We start from the raw sequence: 18,368 nt of genomic DNA on the forward strand, positions 1-18,368 counted from the left end.
CTAGAGCAGAAGCACTGGGAAGAGTGTTAGGGTGTATCTGCTGCCAACTGCTGAACATCTCATTACATCTGTCTGTATTGCTACCTTTTATGGGAGCTGAAAAGTGGTGCTCTCCAGTGAGAGTGAGGATTCCTGAGGAAAGTTGTGCGGAGTTTATTCAAATCTCTTGGTGAAAGCTTGAGTTTTGGGGGATGACAGGCTGGGTGGAAGTTGGACTGCTTTCCACAAACACACATCTATGAGACATCTATGAGTTTGCTATAGTACCGTTTTGTTTATGGGGCGTATGGCGTGCCTGGTGTCATGCTTCTTCTGCAGTAGTTCATCCACCTTTCGTCTTCCACCCTGCACTCAGCACTCACCTGTGGCTCCTACCAGTTGTCAGCATGTGACAGTGGCCACACCCTGGGAAACAGCTTCAACTGGCTGGCTAAACCAGGTGAGGGCAGCCATTGAGTCTCAAACCCTAGATGAGACATGCTCCAGCAGATTGAGCAGGTGAGACTAACAGGGGGCCCAACAGTCTTTTGAGACAGAGGGGAACCAACAGTTCTGTTTGGCTTTTTATTGGATCAGAATTCACTTGCATGCTGGGTGCTTCTTTTAATAGACGAAGCAGAGTGAATTATTGAGGTAGTATATGGGATGAGGGGCTGGTGAACATAATAATGTTTAGACTAGTTTTTAGCTGCTGTTTTGCTAGTGTAGTTTTATAGACTATAATTGCCTATAATTGTTTTATTGTTGATTTATTAATGATAATGTATTAGTTTTATTGGCCCAGGCATTGTAACTGTGGTGTTTTGTGTCATAGCTATGATGTTCTGTTATGTTTACTGCTATTGATTCTTATTCTTTTAAGCCTTTTTGAGACTCACCTGAATGGAAAGCAGCTTAGAAATACAATTAATCAAATCCATGGCCTGAGTGTGCTGCTTCTTTACTTGAGGGTTGGGGGAAGGGGGTTGGCTGTTGTCACAATAAAAATAGGGTGGGGGAAAGATGATACTATATGTGTAAAAATGTGAAAATGAAGCAAAACTTACCACATAGCAGGATTCAGTCCTTGTAGCTGATAAGAATCAAAGTCATCTCGTAATATTATGCTTTCGCTGTGCATTTCAGCTGAAAATGAAACACAGAAAAGAATTCCCAGCATAATTTGAAAATCAAATGAACAAATGAAATCTCTTTCTCGCTCGTCTTTCTGAAAATATGATTTGGTGTCCTAAATGTCCTGCTTTCGCTTTTATTTTTTGGATCTTCTTGCACAGTGGTAGGGATCACAATTTTCATGCAAAAGGTCTAAGCTTCAGTCCTTGGCAGCTCCAGGTACACCTAGGAAAGACTTCTGTCTGAAACCCTGGAGAGCAATGGCCAATCATTGTAGATCTGCTGAGGTAGCATAACCAACCACATGACTTGGTCTAAGGCAGTTTCCTATGTTCCTACTTCTCCTACTTCTGTCACATGTGGAATACATACCCCACAGAATATAAATCAGGCATAGGCAAACTCGGCTCTCCAGATGTTTTGGCACTACAATTGCCTTCATCCCTGACCACTGGCCCTGTTAGCTAGGGATGATGGGAGTTGTAGTCCCAAAACAGTTGGGAAACACTGGTCCAACCGCTAATTTCTCAAGTTTTGAACTACTGGTGATGGAATTTATCAAATTGCTTGATACCTGTTTTATGTTTCTAATACTCACGGACTCTTCACATATATTAACATCTATAGTGGTCAATGAAATTTATATATTATCTAAAAGGGAGAGGGGATTATGATTGTCCCTGCTGGCACTGATGCATTGTTTATCCAACATCCTTGCCTTGGGTGTCAGTGTTCATATAAGAGTCAGACCCAATGTGTATATCTTGCAGTCTCCACACTGCAAAAATGAAGCATGCAGAGCACATATTTTAGGCCCACATGCCCAGACCCTGTGCAGATGTGACATCTAATATGAGAACATTCAACATGCTCAGGGGTGGAGCCAACTGACACAAACACACACACACACACACACACACACACACCCCGCCAGAGATAGAATACTAATGTCTGCAAAAGGCTAATGTAATAAACAAATGAGCTCAAACATATTTATAAGAGACAGAGAGACATCTGTTAGGTTCATCTGTCAGCTATTTTACTAAGCATTTAGGGGATCCAAAATGAGCTGGAAAAGATTCAGTTATGATTTTCAGTCTAATCTGGGATTAATCTAGAAATACAGTAACATCTCCCTTGCTGCTTTCTCAGAGCTTGTTCTGTGCACCTGAGGACAAGAGATTTGAGATATTATATATTTAGGATGCAACAATTTGAAATCTAATAAGCAAATGGCAATGGGAGGGCAGAGTAGAACTAAGTATATTCATTTCTCATTCAAGTCTGATTTATATCTGAACTCTTTCAAAGCTGCAGTTTCATGATTGCTTTGCAATCGTTTTTTTTTTTTTTGCAAAGCAAAAAATCCAAATACAATAACATAACAGGGCAACCGGAAAAAGCAATAGTAACTCTACTGACATACCTAAAAGGGGATACAAGGGAGCTTCTGTTGGAGCTGCAAAAAGAAAGAAGAAAACACCATTCTATTTCAATAAGGCAGAAGATTAAAATGATATAAATGTTATAATGCTGCATATCATATGTATCTTGCTCTTCTCACATGCTAAACAAACATCACATTGCCATCTTGTTTTCATTTTTTGCAAAGTGGTCTTCAAGCAACAAACTTTTGATATGAAGGACCACAATATTAAAGGAAATAAAAGCCTTCAAAGAACACATTAAATATAACATAGCTCCTCAAATACTTCAAATTTTTGGGAGTTCTACTCCCTTTTTTTGAATTTTGGTCATTTAAGGTTTATGATTTTTCTATTTCCTTCTGAGGAAACTGAACAGTTCAGTGAAAAGAGGTTTGTAGCCGGCATCCCGTTAAGGCTTTGTTCAATTTTAGGTTTTTCTAATTTTTTCCTTAAAATTTTTGATTTTTATTATTTAGTTTATTTCCACAAGATAATATTTCTAGGCGATTACTTCGCGTTTCAGGGATTTTCACGGTATTTCATTTGTTTTGTGCAATTTCTTGGTTCCGTGACTGTCTTTTTTCTACTGGCCTCAAATGGAGGAGGCTGATCACATGTGTTGCCTGGCTGTAGAGACCGATACAGGAGAGACATGTTTTGTTGCAGCTGGGGCAGATGAAGGCGTCCAGTTGTGCTGCTGCAGGTGCACCGTGGCATTTATTTTCTCTGTGCTCCTCCCAGCGGTCTTTCCTTCTCTGGTCACTGCTGTGGATATATGACCTGACTGTCTGTCTCCAGGCACTAAAAGCCACCAGAAATCTCAGTCACTGTAGCTCTCCAACAGTTTGACTTCAACCTCAAAGGCACATCATTCCTTTGTCTCCTGAGAGAGACGGATGCCAACAATAGAACTGGCTCCTGTCCACATTTGCATAAAGCTTCATTTGTACTACTACTACTACTACTACTACTACTACTACTAATAATAATAAAATTTTTATTTATATCCCGCCCTCCCCAGCTGAAGCCGGGCTCAAGGCGGCTAACAACAATAAAATAGTGCAACATTCTAAAAACATTTCATTATAAAAATAAATTAAAATCTAATTGATGGCAACCATTAAGCTAAAGTTCTGTGAAGATTGCCAAAGGAGGGAGTCAGGCTGCGCCCTGACCAAAGGCTTGGTGGAACGGCTCCGTCTTGCAGGCCCTGCGGAAAGATGTCAAGTCCCGCAGGGCCCTTGTCTCTTGTGACAGAGTGTTCCACCAGATTGGAGCTGCAGCCGAAAAAGCCCTGCCTCTAGTTGAGGCCAGCCTAACCTCTCTGTGGCCTGGGACCTTCAGGATGTTTTTATTTGAAGACCGTAAGTTCCTCTGTGGGACATACCAGGAGAGGCGGTCCCGTAGGTATGAGGGTCCTAGGCCGTATGGGGCTTTGAAGGTTAAAACCAGCACCTTAAACCTGATCCTGTACTCCACCGGGAGCCAGTGCAGCTGGTATAGCACCGGGTGAATGTGATCTCGCAGCAAAGACCCCGTAAGGAGTCTTGCTGCGGCATTCTGCACCCACTGGAGTTTCTGGGTCAGTCTCAAGGGCAGCCCCATGTAGAGCGAGTTACAATAATCCAGTCTGGAGGTGACCGTCGTGTGGATCACAGTGGCTAGGTCAGGGCGAGAGAGGTAAGGAGCCAACTGCTTAGCTTGGCAGAGATGAAAAAATGCCACCTTTGTTATAGCTGTAACAATATATTCACTCCCATAATACTTATTTCCTGTGGCCAGTTATAAATATGTCAATTGTTAACTAATAATAATATTTCTCAAGTTTTGTAATTCAATATTTTCCAATATTTTTAGGCTGATGGACAGAAACTTGGCTTTTGCACATGCATGTGTATTGTAGAATGACTGCAACATAAGTGATATTTATTTATTTATTATTTATATTAGGTTACCTTTTCTTCAAGGAGGACACACATTTTTTTCTAAGGGGTGGGGGCAGTATATATTTTTCCTCATATCCGTTTTATCTCAGAGCAGCCCTGGGAAGTAGTAGTGACTAGTCCAAGTTCATCTAGTGAGCTTCATAGCTCAGTGGGAGTTTGAACCTGGGTCTCCAGTAGACCATAACAGCACAGATATTGCTCTCTGGTTCATCAACGAGGATTGCTAGGTTGATGGGTACTAGCAACAAGGTCTATAACTTATGGAATGCCTCACCCCCAAACCACTACATGTGGCCTTGTTCCTAATGATTTTTTTCAGGCTTGTTTATTTCCATCTGCCTTTTATTAATCAATATGTCCTGATGATGTTTTGCTGCTTATTTTAAGGGGTTGTAATGTGGATTTCAACTTGGCAATTTGTATATTTGTTATGCTTATTTTGACATCACTTTGTACACTGTCTTGTGGGGGCAACTGCCCTGAAAAATAGTTTGTTAAAGTTTTAATAAATATACACTCAGCTGCATTTGTGAACTAGCCCCAAAACTTTTATTTGAGCCATCCAGTAATAATACGTGAAGTTAGGCACAGCCAGCCTTATACCTGTCAGCATTTTGCACAGAAATTGTATTGTATTGTATTGATCTTTATTATGGCCATTGGCCCATCACACGACAGTTTCCCATACCAACATAACGTACTTAAACCTCCAAATTTAAAACCGCCAAAACTTACAAACAACAGACAAAAACCAAAGCAAAACAAAAACAAAAGACCAACATCATACATTATAATAAATTTGTAACATAAACATCGCCCTCTGCTCATAAATAAGTAGAAGACATCAATGGTGATATCACCTAATTACAACCTAAACCATAGATCATAGTTTAAAGGGATTATCCGAGCCGCACAGGAGTCGGTTTCTCTTCTTTAGGGATAGGACGCTGATCAAGAATCTGGCAACCATGAGTGATCTTAGGGGGTCATCATCATTTAATAGATATCTCAGTTTGCACAGAAATGTATTGATTGCACTGTTTTTTGTTCTGTTGGCAATAATTTTGCACACATTTTTATTAGGATTCATAGGAACTAGAAATGTATTTTATAAGGAGTGGGGAAATAATTCAGCATGCATGAGTTACTTACCTTTTGGTTTTGAAATAAATTATTTGTAAGGTTAAGCAAGTATTAAATGCCTAACAAAAGACAGTTCTTAACTTCTCACCCATAAAAAATTAATGTTAAGGGCATTTCATTTCCCAAATTTCTAGAGTGTCTGAAAAAGCTTAGGGATTCTTTGCCTCAAGTACCTTTAAGCTAATTTTAAATTCTAATCCTTCATCTGAGAAATTATAGAGGAACTGTGAAGTTACCATTAAACGAGTGATGAACATACTTTTATATCCCCCGGAATAATTTCTTTATTACAATTTATATTTTATTGCACTAGGGTGAAGTTTTGACCTTCACATATTGTAATTAAGGTCCAAAAATGTCAAACACCTGGAGCATCATATAAAATAGAGTGTAGCACTTTTCAAAGTATTTTCAAGTTTAGAATCTTACCAACCCAAAATTATTATTATTATGAGCTACAATTTAGCCAAAGTTGAGGCATTTTCAAACCCATTTTTTTAATTAAAAGATTTATAAGCCACTTGATTTAAAAAAAAAAACCAAACACCTCTCCAAGTGGCTTACAAGTAAAATCAGAGAGTTTAGTGAGACAGATCAGATGTTTAACACTCCTTAAAATCAACAGAGATAAAAAGTCCCTAACTTTAGTTGGATTGTGCCCTATACTTTTATTTTAGGAATTTATAGAATCGTAGAGTCGGAAGGGAGCCTGAGGATCATCTAGTCCAACCCTCTGCAACCTTGCAGAAGATCAAATCTGCAACCTTGCCCTATGTAGCCAAGGTGAGGGTGAGATCTAGAATTGCAGAATTTCCCAAGGGGACAGGCTCCTCCAGGAAGTGATGGTGAGGCACACATGAGCAAACAGGTTCTTATCACAATACTTGCTTGTGGGCTTCCCACAGACATCTGGTTGGCCCTGTGAGAACACAGTGCTGGAATAGACAGCGCTTTCATCTGATCTAGTGAGGTTCTTCTAATGTTCTTAGGGGTTTCCTCCTCTTTTTGGAGACTTGGCTTCATCTCTCCCCATGATATTCAGCACAATTATCAGCACTCACCAGGAAGCAAGATGGCTAATTTGAAAGGCAGAGGTAGCCAGTAGAGCTCAGTTATGATCTCTTGCTGGAGAAGGTGAGGTGATGGCAGCTAGATACTCGGGAAGAGAACAGGCAAACTGCAGCCACCTGCTCCCCTGATGTCTGTCTTCCCTTACTGGTTTCCCTTTTCTTTCCCCACACCCTGGTAATCTTTTGAAGCTCTACATCCTTCCTTTTCCTCCTGCAGTAGCCTACTGGGCTGGAGAAAGATCTTCTGCATCCTCGCTAGGTCTTTTCCTGGGTGCAGCTCACTGCCCAGGTTGAGTCTTCAGCTCTCGAGCCAAAAGGGAGAATTGGGTGACTTGTAGGAGGATCTTGTGGGCTAAAAATCAAATTTTCTTTCACGGGAATTCTCCTATGAATTCTGAAGCACGTTTCCATTGTCAAACATATGTGACTTGGAAGTGTGTTCTGCTGAAATCAATGGCTCTTAAAAGATCGCTTAAAGGAATATTGGAGAATGGTGTAGATACCGAATGTAATTTAGAAACAAGTTACGTTTATTGATACATGTTTTTAGTTGCATGATTTGTGTCCTTGTATACACAGTGATGAGCTTATCAGCAACTTAAAATATATCAAGAAGAATTGAGTGATGTTGGATTGAAATTAAGGGGTTATTAGCTGTAATGGTACAAAAGAATATGAAAAAATAGTTCTTTTTTTTGTATATAAGTAAAAGTATAAGTTACAATAATTTAAGAAGATGGATAGAAAATAAGGCTTTTAGCTGTAATGCTATAAGGATTTGCTGGATGAACAATTTGAACTGGAACACAAGAAGGGGAGGTATGAGGAGGTCAGGGAAATATGTTATTGAAAAATAAGATATGAAATTTATGTGTTTTTAATATTTTTTCTTTTTATTTTTTTCCCTTTTTTTCTTGGTTTGTATAAAATGGAAAATCTTAATAAATATCTTCTTAAATATATATATATATATATCAAGAAGAGAAGGACGGAACAGAAAATGGAATGAGAAAGAGGAGCTGGCGACTTACTCCTGGCAATCGAATGAGGCAACAATCAGAGCAGCTGCTCTGGTGGTATGAATTCATAACTCAGGTTGCAAAGTCTCCACATGCGAGTCAACAAGTGACTTGGAATGATTGCCTGCAGGGGCACTTTCCCTCTCTTGCCTATGAGAAGAAGCACTCACTGTGCACATTGAGCGCTTCCCATGTCCCACAGAGCAGGCGGATAATTCTCTTTCATACCTAAGAATGGGAAGCCTCTGTGCATGGGGCTCTGGAACTCACCACATGTATTTCTTTACACTCCGGGTCACTGATTACCTTTCTTCATCATCTCTTCCATTTTTCCAGCTTTAAAAAGGCAAGAAAGCCCACCAAGGGAGGCATGTTTGGTTTGCTCAGTGCTCAAATTTAAATCTAAATAGCACAAATCAATGCTTATTAAAGAGGAAGAGATATAATTATTCTTAGCAATGCTTCCCTCTGTTCATGTTTCCTTTGCATACATTTTTGGAATATCTAGCAAAATATTACAGAATCCTCCCCCCGCCCAACAAGGAATATGCATAGTATTAAGATCTTGGGTTCACTTGGAGTAGTTCTTTGGATCATGGCTGTAAACTAATTTGGAGTTGCTTTTAACTGGGGCTTCATGAAGGTCTTCTGCCTCTGAAGAACCTGCTTTAGAAAGGCAAAAAAGGGAAAGAGCCATTCTTTTGGGAGCCAGTGTGGCGTAGTGGTTAAGAGCGGTAGTCTCGTAATCTGGGGAACCGGGTTCGCGTCTCCGCTCTTCCGCATGCTGCTGCTGGGTGACCTTGGGCCAGTCACACTTCTTTGAAGTCTCTCAGCCCCACTCACCTCACAGAGTGTTTGTTGTGGGGGAGGAAGGGAAAGGAGATTGTTAGCCGCTTTGAGACTCCTTAGGGTAGTGATAAAGCGGGATATCAAATCCAAACTACTACTACTACTACTACTCTTCTTCTTCTTCTTCTTCTTCTTCTTCTTCTTCTTCTTCTTCTTCTTCTTCTTCTTCTCTCTTTGATATTTTCCCATAGAGGTGTCCCTGTTTCCCAGGGACACTCCCTGGATTTACAACTTTATCAGCATTCACATGTACATCGCAAACAAGTGTCCCCGGAATCATAGAAAAAAATCTGATAACCTTACCATAGCTGTGCTTCAGTTAACAGCAAGCTCTCAAATGAAGGCACCCAGGAGCAGTGAGAGTACAGTGAGGGGGGAAAGTATTTGATCCCCTGCTAAATTTGCCCATTTGCCCTCTGGCAAAGCCATTTGGAATTTTAAATATTTGTAAGTTGCTTTTATTAGAAAATAGATAAAAGTGATGAACAAATGCAACAAATAATTAAAGCAACAGTGACAACAGGATCTATGGACTGACTATGTAACGAGTTAACCACTCCTGTAGTGAACTTCATCAGCTGAATTTTAAATTGACTTCTGCTGCTGTGACAATTCATAGGCCATCTAGTGACCTCTTTCGGAAATGGAGTTTTTATCAGATACCTTTTAAGTGGAGCTTTTCAAACTTAGAGCAAATGGAGTCTATTCGTTCCCGTGGACTTAGGAAACATTTTGGGTGGCTCTGATATTTGTTGAATAAGTGGTTCTACTTTGGTTGTATTCCATTTCATAGCAATTGGGAATAGGGATATAAAGTCGGTCCATAGAGGAATATCAACTACTCCAATATCTGGTAGGAGTTAAAGCGTCTTCCTGGAGAATAAGGAGTAGAATGAGGTGCAATTTTTATAAAAAGTGAATGGAGGAATGTAATTGGGGTGGGCAACCATAACAACGGTGTGATAAGAGAACCTTTTCTGAAACTCGGTCTACTGGGAAAAGAAATCAATGCTAACATTTCATCAAAAAGATTAATTAGATAATCAAATGAGCACTATTATGTTGATTTCTGCATATTAAACCATCTGTGCAAGAGCAGGTCAAGCTCCTTTTTCCCCTGGCTTGTTGGCAACCTTTGCCGCAGCCTTGTCTGCTATGTTTTCTAGGCTCTGGAGAATCAGCGAGGCTCTGCTTCTCTTTCTCCATAAATGAAACCCTCAATTCCTCCTCCTGCCCACAAGCAGGGCTCCTCTCCTCTCTTTGCCCCTTCGTTCTCCTTGGAAAAGAACGACAGGTTCTTCTTCCCACGTGGTGCCCTGTGCAAAAGTTGTGGACCAGTTCTTTTTTTCCTTTTTTAAGCATCTCCACAGCTTGCTTCCTGTTCTAAAAGAAACTGACTTTATATATGCTACAACAGCAGCAAGAGTACTCTTAGCAAAGTATTGGAAGACACAAGAGCTACCCACATTGGAAGAATGGCAGACAAAGGTGATAGACTACATGGGACTGGCTGAGATGACTGGCAGAATCCGTGACCAAGGGAAAGAGACGGTGGAAGAAGATTGGAAGAAATTTAAAGTTTATCTTAAGAACTGTTGTAAAATTAATGAGTGTTAAAATGTCTTGGGTAATGCAAAATAGAATTGCAGTGACAAACAATTGGATATGAGAAAAAGGATTTAAAGAAAGTGCTACAAGTAATGGAAATTAGGGGTTGCTGGAATGATTTAAAACAGGGATGCAGAAAAGGGAGGTATGGGGAAGTCGCTGAAAGAAGGTTTAAGGAAAAAAAGGTTAAGAAATTATACATGTTTATATGTTTGTTTGTTTATGTATTGTGTTGCATTGTCTTTTAATATGTGTTGAAAAACCAATAAAAATTTTATATAAAAAAAAGAAAGAAACTGACTTTATAAAGATAGGCAGCGGCCGCAACAGCATCAGGGGTACCTTTTGGTCACACCCCACACATCCCGCCTTGAGTCATTTGTTGTTCTCCTAGCTCTGAAATAAACTGTCTTCCCCTCCCCTTCCCCTTTAAACCTGCACACAATCCTGATTGTAAATACATGAGGATTGCCACGCTGAGTGGCACACATCCCTTTGCTTTTGTTTACTCTTAACATAATAGAAGATTCTTATTTGGATTAATAAAAAAATGTAGACTTTATACAATATACAAAGAGCAGGAGTTTTATGGACGTGCAGAATTTACAACCTTTTAAGATTATATCGATTGATGGAAAATGCCAAGAAACATGCAATGATATATCTCAGTGTCTAATTTTGAACAATGCCAAGAGAAAGGTAGAAATCATAAAGCATTTGTGGTGTTTGAAATGTCCCTGAGGCTGCCACATACCTTTCACTTGTTCCAAATCTACAAACTAAATTTAAATGGAAAAAACCAAGATTGACTCCCTGTACACCTCTACTCAAAAGGAAGTCTCAATGAGTTCATGGGGCTTTCTCATAGGTATAGGATTACAGCCTAAATTGGACTTGATGCTTTGTGGTTCAATGCAGCTATTTAGAATGCATCCCAGATACCTCGGAGGCAGAACAGAACTTGTTTGAATGATATCGATGGAGTTCTAGATAGGACAGTTAATCTAGTCATTTCAAGTATCAATCCCTCTTCCCAGGTAACTCAGAATTGTGAGAGCTTACTAGCAACTCTTAACAAGCTACACTTCCAGAATCATTTGGGGGAAGCCAGGACTGTTTAAAGTGGGGATACTGCCCTTAATATATAGTGCAGATGGGGCCTTAAGGGAGCTTGTCATGCAGGTGTGAGAAAATCTGCATCTGTTGAAATTCACTCTTCTACACAATTATGCAAATCACAAGTCCTTTGCATCTGCTCATCTTCATGCTAGACGGACTCTTGAGCAGAGTGGGGAGGTCATGGCAGGTCTTTTCAACCAAGAAGCTCAATAACAAACAGCTTGCGTTTTGCCAAGCATATGGGAACAAAGCCTGAAACTGATCCTTCAGTATGGAAGAACAACACAATCACATCCTTAATAATTTTGCATCTTTTATGTCTATCAATCAGCTATGCGTCTCCTCAAGTACTAATAATGTCTACAGCTACAAATGAATATGGAAGAGAAAGATTTTAAATGAAAATAACTCTTACCTCCTTGTTCACACAACTGTTGGGCTAAGGCATCCTTGAATATAACTTGGCCCCTGTGAGTAGCTGTTGCCCTGGAAATATAAAGAGAAAAAACTTAAATAATGTAGAAAGCTCAGTTGTGGTACAAAATAGTTGATTTAGGTCACAGAAAATATGGGTTTGCCAAGAGTGTGGTAAGATACACATCACTATACACATTTCAGACAAATACCTCTCCACACATCGGCAGTCACTCGAAAGCAATTACAGTGGTACCTTGGTTCCCGAACAGCTTAGTTATCAAACAAATTGGCTCCTCAGTGCCGCAAACCCAGAAATAAGTGTTCCAGTTTGCAAATGTTTTTTGGAAGCCAGAAGTCCGATTTGAGTGCAGGAAGCTCCTGCAGCCAATTGGAAGCAATGCCTTGGTTTTTGAAAGGACTCCCGGGACGGATTAAGTTCGAGAACCAAGGTACCGCTGTATTTAAGGAGAGACCACAGCACAGGTAGTCATTTGAATATGCCATCAGTGTTTTTTTCACTGATCAAAAAGCTACTTAATGCATGTTCTAGCTAAATGAACATGAATTCTTAAAATGAACATATTCCTAAAAATAAAAGAAATTGACTATTCAGCTAATATCAATATTTAAAAGCAGTGTTAGAAAGTGAGATATGAAAGCTAGGAGCTAAATGGCACCTTAAACCTAGGTTATGGGTGCAACAATGGAATGTCTAGGCGCGCTTTTTATAACAAGAATAGAAAGCTGAAAATGAATGAACTGTAGCTAAAATATTATGTTCATTTTTCACATGGTCTAGTTCTTCCCCACCCCCTAATATTCTTAAGAGGGTCTCTTCTTCAGTCTTCAGAGGGTAGCTGGAAGTGGGGAGGCAGAAAAAGCTCCTCCTTTCCTTCCACTCTGCAGTTTTAATTTGAAATCTTAGGTGCAGTACTGTGCCCAGAGCTCAGAAACTGCTTGCGCTAATGAAATTCCCTGTTGCAAAATGTGCCTAGAAGAATGGGAGTTTTGAACGCTGTTTAAAACCTGACACACCACCTCAAGATGGACATCTGTCACTGAATATAAAAAAGAAGATGATCAGTGTATGAAAACTGCATGTGAGTGGGGTGAAGGGAAAATATATTCTGCTTGGTTAGCGGGCTGCAAATCAGCACAACTATGTTTTTCACATTCTAATTATCATGTGATTTGAATTTTCCATTCTTCGTTCATTCTTTTCATTTAATGAATGTAGCACCTTAGACACTGTTATAAAACTTCCATGCTGGTTGTGCCTGCAACAGAGGGTAAAGAGAAGGGCAGGGCAGAGACAGTAAACGCACACAGAAACAGGTTGAAAACAGGCTTTGGTCATCTTGATTACATTAATTTGGCTTCCTCTGGCCAGGGACACACTGCTATCACTGGCACAGCCTGATTGCTAATCATGGAAATGCCTAGCCTGTCTGCTGGGTGGCCTGGGAGGAAGAATAATAGCTGGCAACAGATGGTGTAAGCTGATTTTATACCGCTTGCTACCACCAACTTGGGGTAAAGCACGGCATCCCTATACAAATCAAGGCTGTGACTCAGGATTCCCTGTGGTTGTGGAGAAACAAATTTGTACGTGAGAAGCACAAACCTGGATTTCCATACTGCTTCCACTGGAGTAGTGAACCTGGGCCAAATGCCTCTCTAAGCCTCTCTACCTGGCCACCAGGACTCTCCCCACACCACCATCCAGACCATACTCCTCACTGATTTGAGCATCCTGGAGTATATTTTTTGCCTGACTAATTTGATAATACCTTTTGCTTGCCTTGATGAAGAATAGAGAGAAGTGTGGAGAAGCTACTGTACAAAGATAAAATTAACATTTACAGCTCCGCCTACTTTTATCTCTGGCTCTGCCCCCCACCCCAGCATGTGGCCCCTGGAAGGCTTCCCAAGAGGGAAAATGGCCCTTGGGCTGAAAAAGTTTGCCCATTCCTGGTTTCCAGTATGGCAGTCATCTCTTGAATTGTGCCATAGTATTGGGCTTGGGTACCTGCATAGGTGTACAGTGCACACTGGCCTGAGAAATTAGGGTGTTAATTCATGGAAATGGGCATAGGAACATAGGAAGCTGAGTCAAACTATTGGTCCATCTAGCACAGGGATGGGGAACTTGTGGTCCTCCCGACATCATCTTTGACCATTGCCATGCTTGCTGGGGCTGAGGCAAGTTGAAGTCCAACAACATCTAGAGGTTCACAGGTTCCTGACCCTTGATTTAGCTCTGTTTTGTTAGCACTGACTTGCAGCTTGGAGATGCTGGGACCTTTTGCATGCAAACCATGTGATCTACCACAGAGCTACAGCCCCTTCCAAAGGAAAGTGGAAAAGAATATTTGTTTCCCCAATTAGCTGAAAGGAGTCTTTGAAGAGGATTATGAATGTAAATCAGCACAACTAGTCTTTAGCTTCTTTGAAATGCAGGAGGTACAAAGTACACCTCCAGATGCCACAATGCTGTCATAATTGAGTGCTTAATCGTCAGAGGTCTAATTCTCCTTTGATTCACGTAGCTAACTCCCAGCGACACAAAATGGAATGTGCATTCATGTGCAAAAAAAGGAAAACAACTTCATTAGTGATCATTCAGCTATCGGAAGACATGGTAAAAACAAACAAAAAACATTTGGGATTATTTGGTTATAAGATGTTCCAGGAGCAACCATGTCATAAGCAGAGATTTGGCTACATTTCTTCCTATATACATAAAAATATAAGGCTGTCATTGTGCAGCCCTCATTGAAGGATTTGTAGTGCTGCAACACAATCCTGGATTTGCATAAAATCAGGGTTGGGTAGGAGAGCAAAGGACTCAAGGCAGGTTGCACAACAGCAGGACCCTGAGAGAAGGAAGGTGGCGGTGTAAAACAATGGCGGAAGTTTGAGCAAAGTAGGAATGGAAAGAACTGAGAGGAAAATGATGGTTTTAAACAACAGAAGATTTGAGTAAAGTACCTTCACACAATGGAATATTTGAGGGCTCTGGATGTTTTATCTTTAAAAACATGAGGCAGCTGAGGAATGCAAGAAGGAGATGTTTGAGTACAGTGAGAAGGGAGGGACACTAAAAGGGTGCAATGGCTCTTTTAAGCAATAGCAGAAGTTTAAGTAAAGCTGGGGTGGAGGATCATGAGAGGAAATGGCTGTTTTAAACAACAACAGAGGTTTGAGCAGGGATGCAAAAATACTGAGAGGAGAAAAGTGGCTGTTTAAAACATTGACAGAGGTTTGAGTACCTGAGGGGAGGGGGAAGTGGCAGTTTAAAATAAGGTTTGAGTACAGCAAGAAGGGAGTTAGGAATGGTTTTGTTGTGCTAGCTTTTTGTTATTAGCTTCTGTGTTGCACCCATCTCTGCTATTTCTGTGGGATAACCATTCTCTATATGTTGGTGGCATTGAAAAAACCAGGTATAAAATTAGAATTATTGGCATCCAGGAATTCTTACTTTATATCTATTTTTTCCCCTTTTCACCAACAATTTCTCTTTGGTAAAACTGTTTAAAAAACAACAACCCCTCTTAATTTTTTTTTATTGAAACTTTTCAGCATATGATACAATAAAAAACAGATTAATCTAAATAAAAAAAGAAATCAACAAAAAAGATCTTAACCCTTGTCTCACATTAAAGGAAATGGACCCTCCCAGCATTCACCAGGGATGTTTTCCTTTATTTTCCCAGTCTCCCATCCTGGAAAGTCTTTCCTTCCCTTCTTCTCACACAGGGTCTTTCACCTCCCATCTATCACCTTCCCGTGTGTACCCTCATTAACGCAGAGTAAAAGGACCATTAGGTCCAGTTGCGGATGACTCTGGGGTTGCGGCGCTCATCTCGCTTTATTGGCCGATGTACAGCTTCCAGGTCATGTGGCCAGCATGACTAAGCCGCTTCTGGTGAACCAGAGCAGTGCACGGAAATGCCGTTTACCTTCCCGCTGGAGCGGTACCTATTTATCTACTTGCACTTCGTGCTTTCGAACTGCTAGGTTGGCAGGATCAGGGACTGAGCAATGGGAGCTCACCCCATTGCGGGGATTTGAACCGCCGACCTTCTGATCGGCAAGTCCCAGACTCTGTGGTTTAACCCACGGCACCACCTGCATCCCTTTAACCCAGAGTAGATGACCTCAAAAAACAAAGCCAAACACAAGCAAAAGTAAAGTGGATAAAAGAAGAGAAAAAGAAAACACAAGAAATAAAATCACAAGAAATAAAGAGAGGAGAGAGAGAAAATTAAAGAGGACTTCTCATTCTCCATCTATCAATTATATCATTATCATCAGAGTGTTCACTCCAGAATGGTATCCAGCTGTATTCCAAGGTAACATCCAGCTATTCTTCAATCTGCTAGGTGTTTTTTTCCCAATCTTCAACCCCAAGCATCTCAAGTTCATTCATTTTCCTTTCCATACAAAAAGTCAAAGGGGCCCTTCAATTGTTATTATCGCTAGATGTTATTCATTCAAACCCAGTTCCATAACTTCCCATCCCATTTCCTGTTGGCCATGATTTTCCATCATAATTTAGAAAATTCCTTCCACCCTTTTCCCAGAAGAATTGCCAGAGGCTTGATGACTTTTCCCTCTGAATTCAACTTGTACACAGGATCCTCTCTCTCTCAGCTCTGCCTCTGCCATCTCAAGATGTTTTTAATGTCTCTGTCCGTGGTTTCATTCCACTTCTCCAGCATCACAACTCCATTGCTTGTCTGTTTCACTCCTCCAGAAATTCTCCATTCCATCATGTGCTACCATTCTACTCTTATGTTCAGGTAGATCTTGATCAGTAATTTTCCCCAAAGGTCTTTGGTCTAATCTTTCTCTGATCCACAATTACTTTGACTGAAAATTTTATACCCGAGTTCTGTAAATGTACCCCAATAAGCTATGGGATTTGAGATTTGCGTTCCAAAGCCATTTGCAGATTGAGATAATACTATACAATGTAATAAAAATGCAGTTTTCCACTACAGAAGCAATACAAGAGGAAGATTATGAGCAACTGCTCGGTTATCCATACTGGCAGAAACATTGCATGGTTGCTGATGTGCACACTATCCAACTTTAAAAGCACACTGATTTCATTACCAGCACATTATGTTCTTTCATGTCATTATTAGAAGGATTAGTCACAGCATCTGAGCATCAAAAAGAAAACATTAGCCAACTGTATTTGATTATTAGAATTAATACCACTTTCAAAAAAATGCAAATAACAATATTCTAAAAATTACCCTTCACCAGAAGTAATCTTTGTTACTATTTAAAATACTGTTTTCAGCCCTTTGAGTGGGAGCAAAGTGCAACTTTCTTTTCTTTTCTTCTTCAGATGTACACCTTGTGGTGTGATGAAAGCAGCTCAACATCTCACTGTGACATTTTCCCCCATCAATATTCACTATCACAGGAATATTGGTGCACAGTAAGTACAAATGAAGATAAAGACATGTGTTCGCATGTGAAAACAGAACATATTACCCTTTCACTTAAAAAGACATAGGTTCATTCCAACAAAATTGAACAAGCTTTGTAAGTGTTATGCTCTCATAACATTTTGCATGATTACAGCTTACATGCAAGTTCTCTTTGAGAGTTCATTCCAAATGTATCTATTAATCTCCAGGTTCAAGATGTGTAAGACATCACCACCAACAACTGCAACACAAAGTTTTGCAGAAGACAGCTATGTCCAGGGCTAAATGGCTGATGCTGCATGATATCATCAAGAAACCGTCCTATCCATCCCTCATACTCTATCACTGGTTAAATCTCTCCCCTTTTATTAATATGGGATTGTCTTGGCATCTGTCTTCCTCAAGAGACAATGGAGTGCCAGTGGATTCAAATCAGTGCATTAGCAGCCCTGAAGTGACATCCCTGGGGTACAAAACTGGGCAGCGTGTCTGGAGCTCCTGGGCTGCCCAGAGGGCAAGACTCACTGATGTGGTCCAAAGGAAAGCAGAGCAAGACATTTGGCACCAGCTTGGCTGCAGGAGTTGCTGGAAGGAGGCATACAAGGGTGTAAGGGGAGGCATACTACCTCTGGTGGACAACAGGTTGTGCTCCTTCTGGGGTACTTTGTCCACCCTGCACTCAGCTCTCACCTGTCACTCCTAGAAGCTGTCAGCAACTTATACCAATGGTTTCAGAGAGACTTTGTTTTACTGGCTGAGTTTTACCGCCTTGGCTGTGAGTTCTAGAAGAACTACTCCTTGCCTTGCAGGCCTTTTGCTACCTGGCTTGGGCAGCTGGCTAATTCCAGCTGCAAAAGCTGAGGCTGCTGAAGAGTCCTTGACTCTTTTGCATTTTATATCTTATTACAGTTAATGTGGAAATTGTTTGATTTGGTTGTGTACTTTTGATCTTTTATTGTTTATGACGACTGTTTGTAATTATGTGATTATTATTTTTAATGTTGTAAGCTGCCTTGGGCAAAGTTTGAACTATGGAAAGGTGGTATACAAACAAAATTATGTATGCATGATTGAGTCCTAACTAGAAAAGAAGTTTTCACATCTATAAGGCTCCAGCAACATCCACTATATAGCTCACAGCTGGCTTTATATTGCCCACTGTTTTTGGTTTATGTATAACTGGGGAGACTTATTATTATGTCTTTAGGAG

General features: G+C 40.4%; 1 protein-coding gene across 4 annotated transcripts in view; it reads right to left on the reverse strand.

Annotated features, from left to right (window-relative positions):
• RELN (reelin) overlaps positions 1-18,368 on the reverse strand; it is a 291,904-nt gene that overhangs the window by 168,034 nt on the left and 105,502 nt on the right. For all 4 annotated transcript variants that reach the window (XM_083574837.1, XM_083574836.1, XM_083574839.1 and 1 more), the window contains 3 exons: positions 11,710-11,780; positions 2,540-2,572; positions 1,047-1,125 (listed from right to left, as the gene is read on the reverse strand). In XM_083574837.1, coding sequence (XP_083430963.1) covers positions 1,047-1,125; positions 2,540-2,572; positions 11,710-11,780 — 183 coding nt within the window. The remainder of the gene's footprint in view (positions 1-1,046; positions 1,126-2,539; positions 2,573-11,709; positions 11,781-18,368) is intronic.

This window comes from Podarcis filfolensis, assembly GCF_964270895.1.
Source record: "Podarcis filfolensis genome assembly, chromosome: 10".
Taxonomy (NCBI): Eukaryota; Metazoa; Chordata; class Lepidosauria; order Squamata; family Lacertidae; genus Podarcis; species Podarcis filfolensis.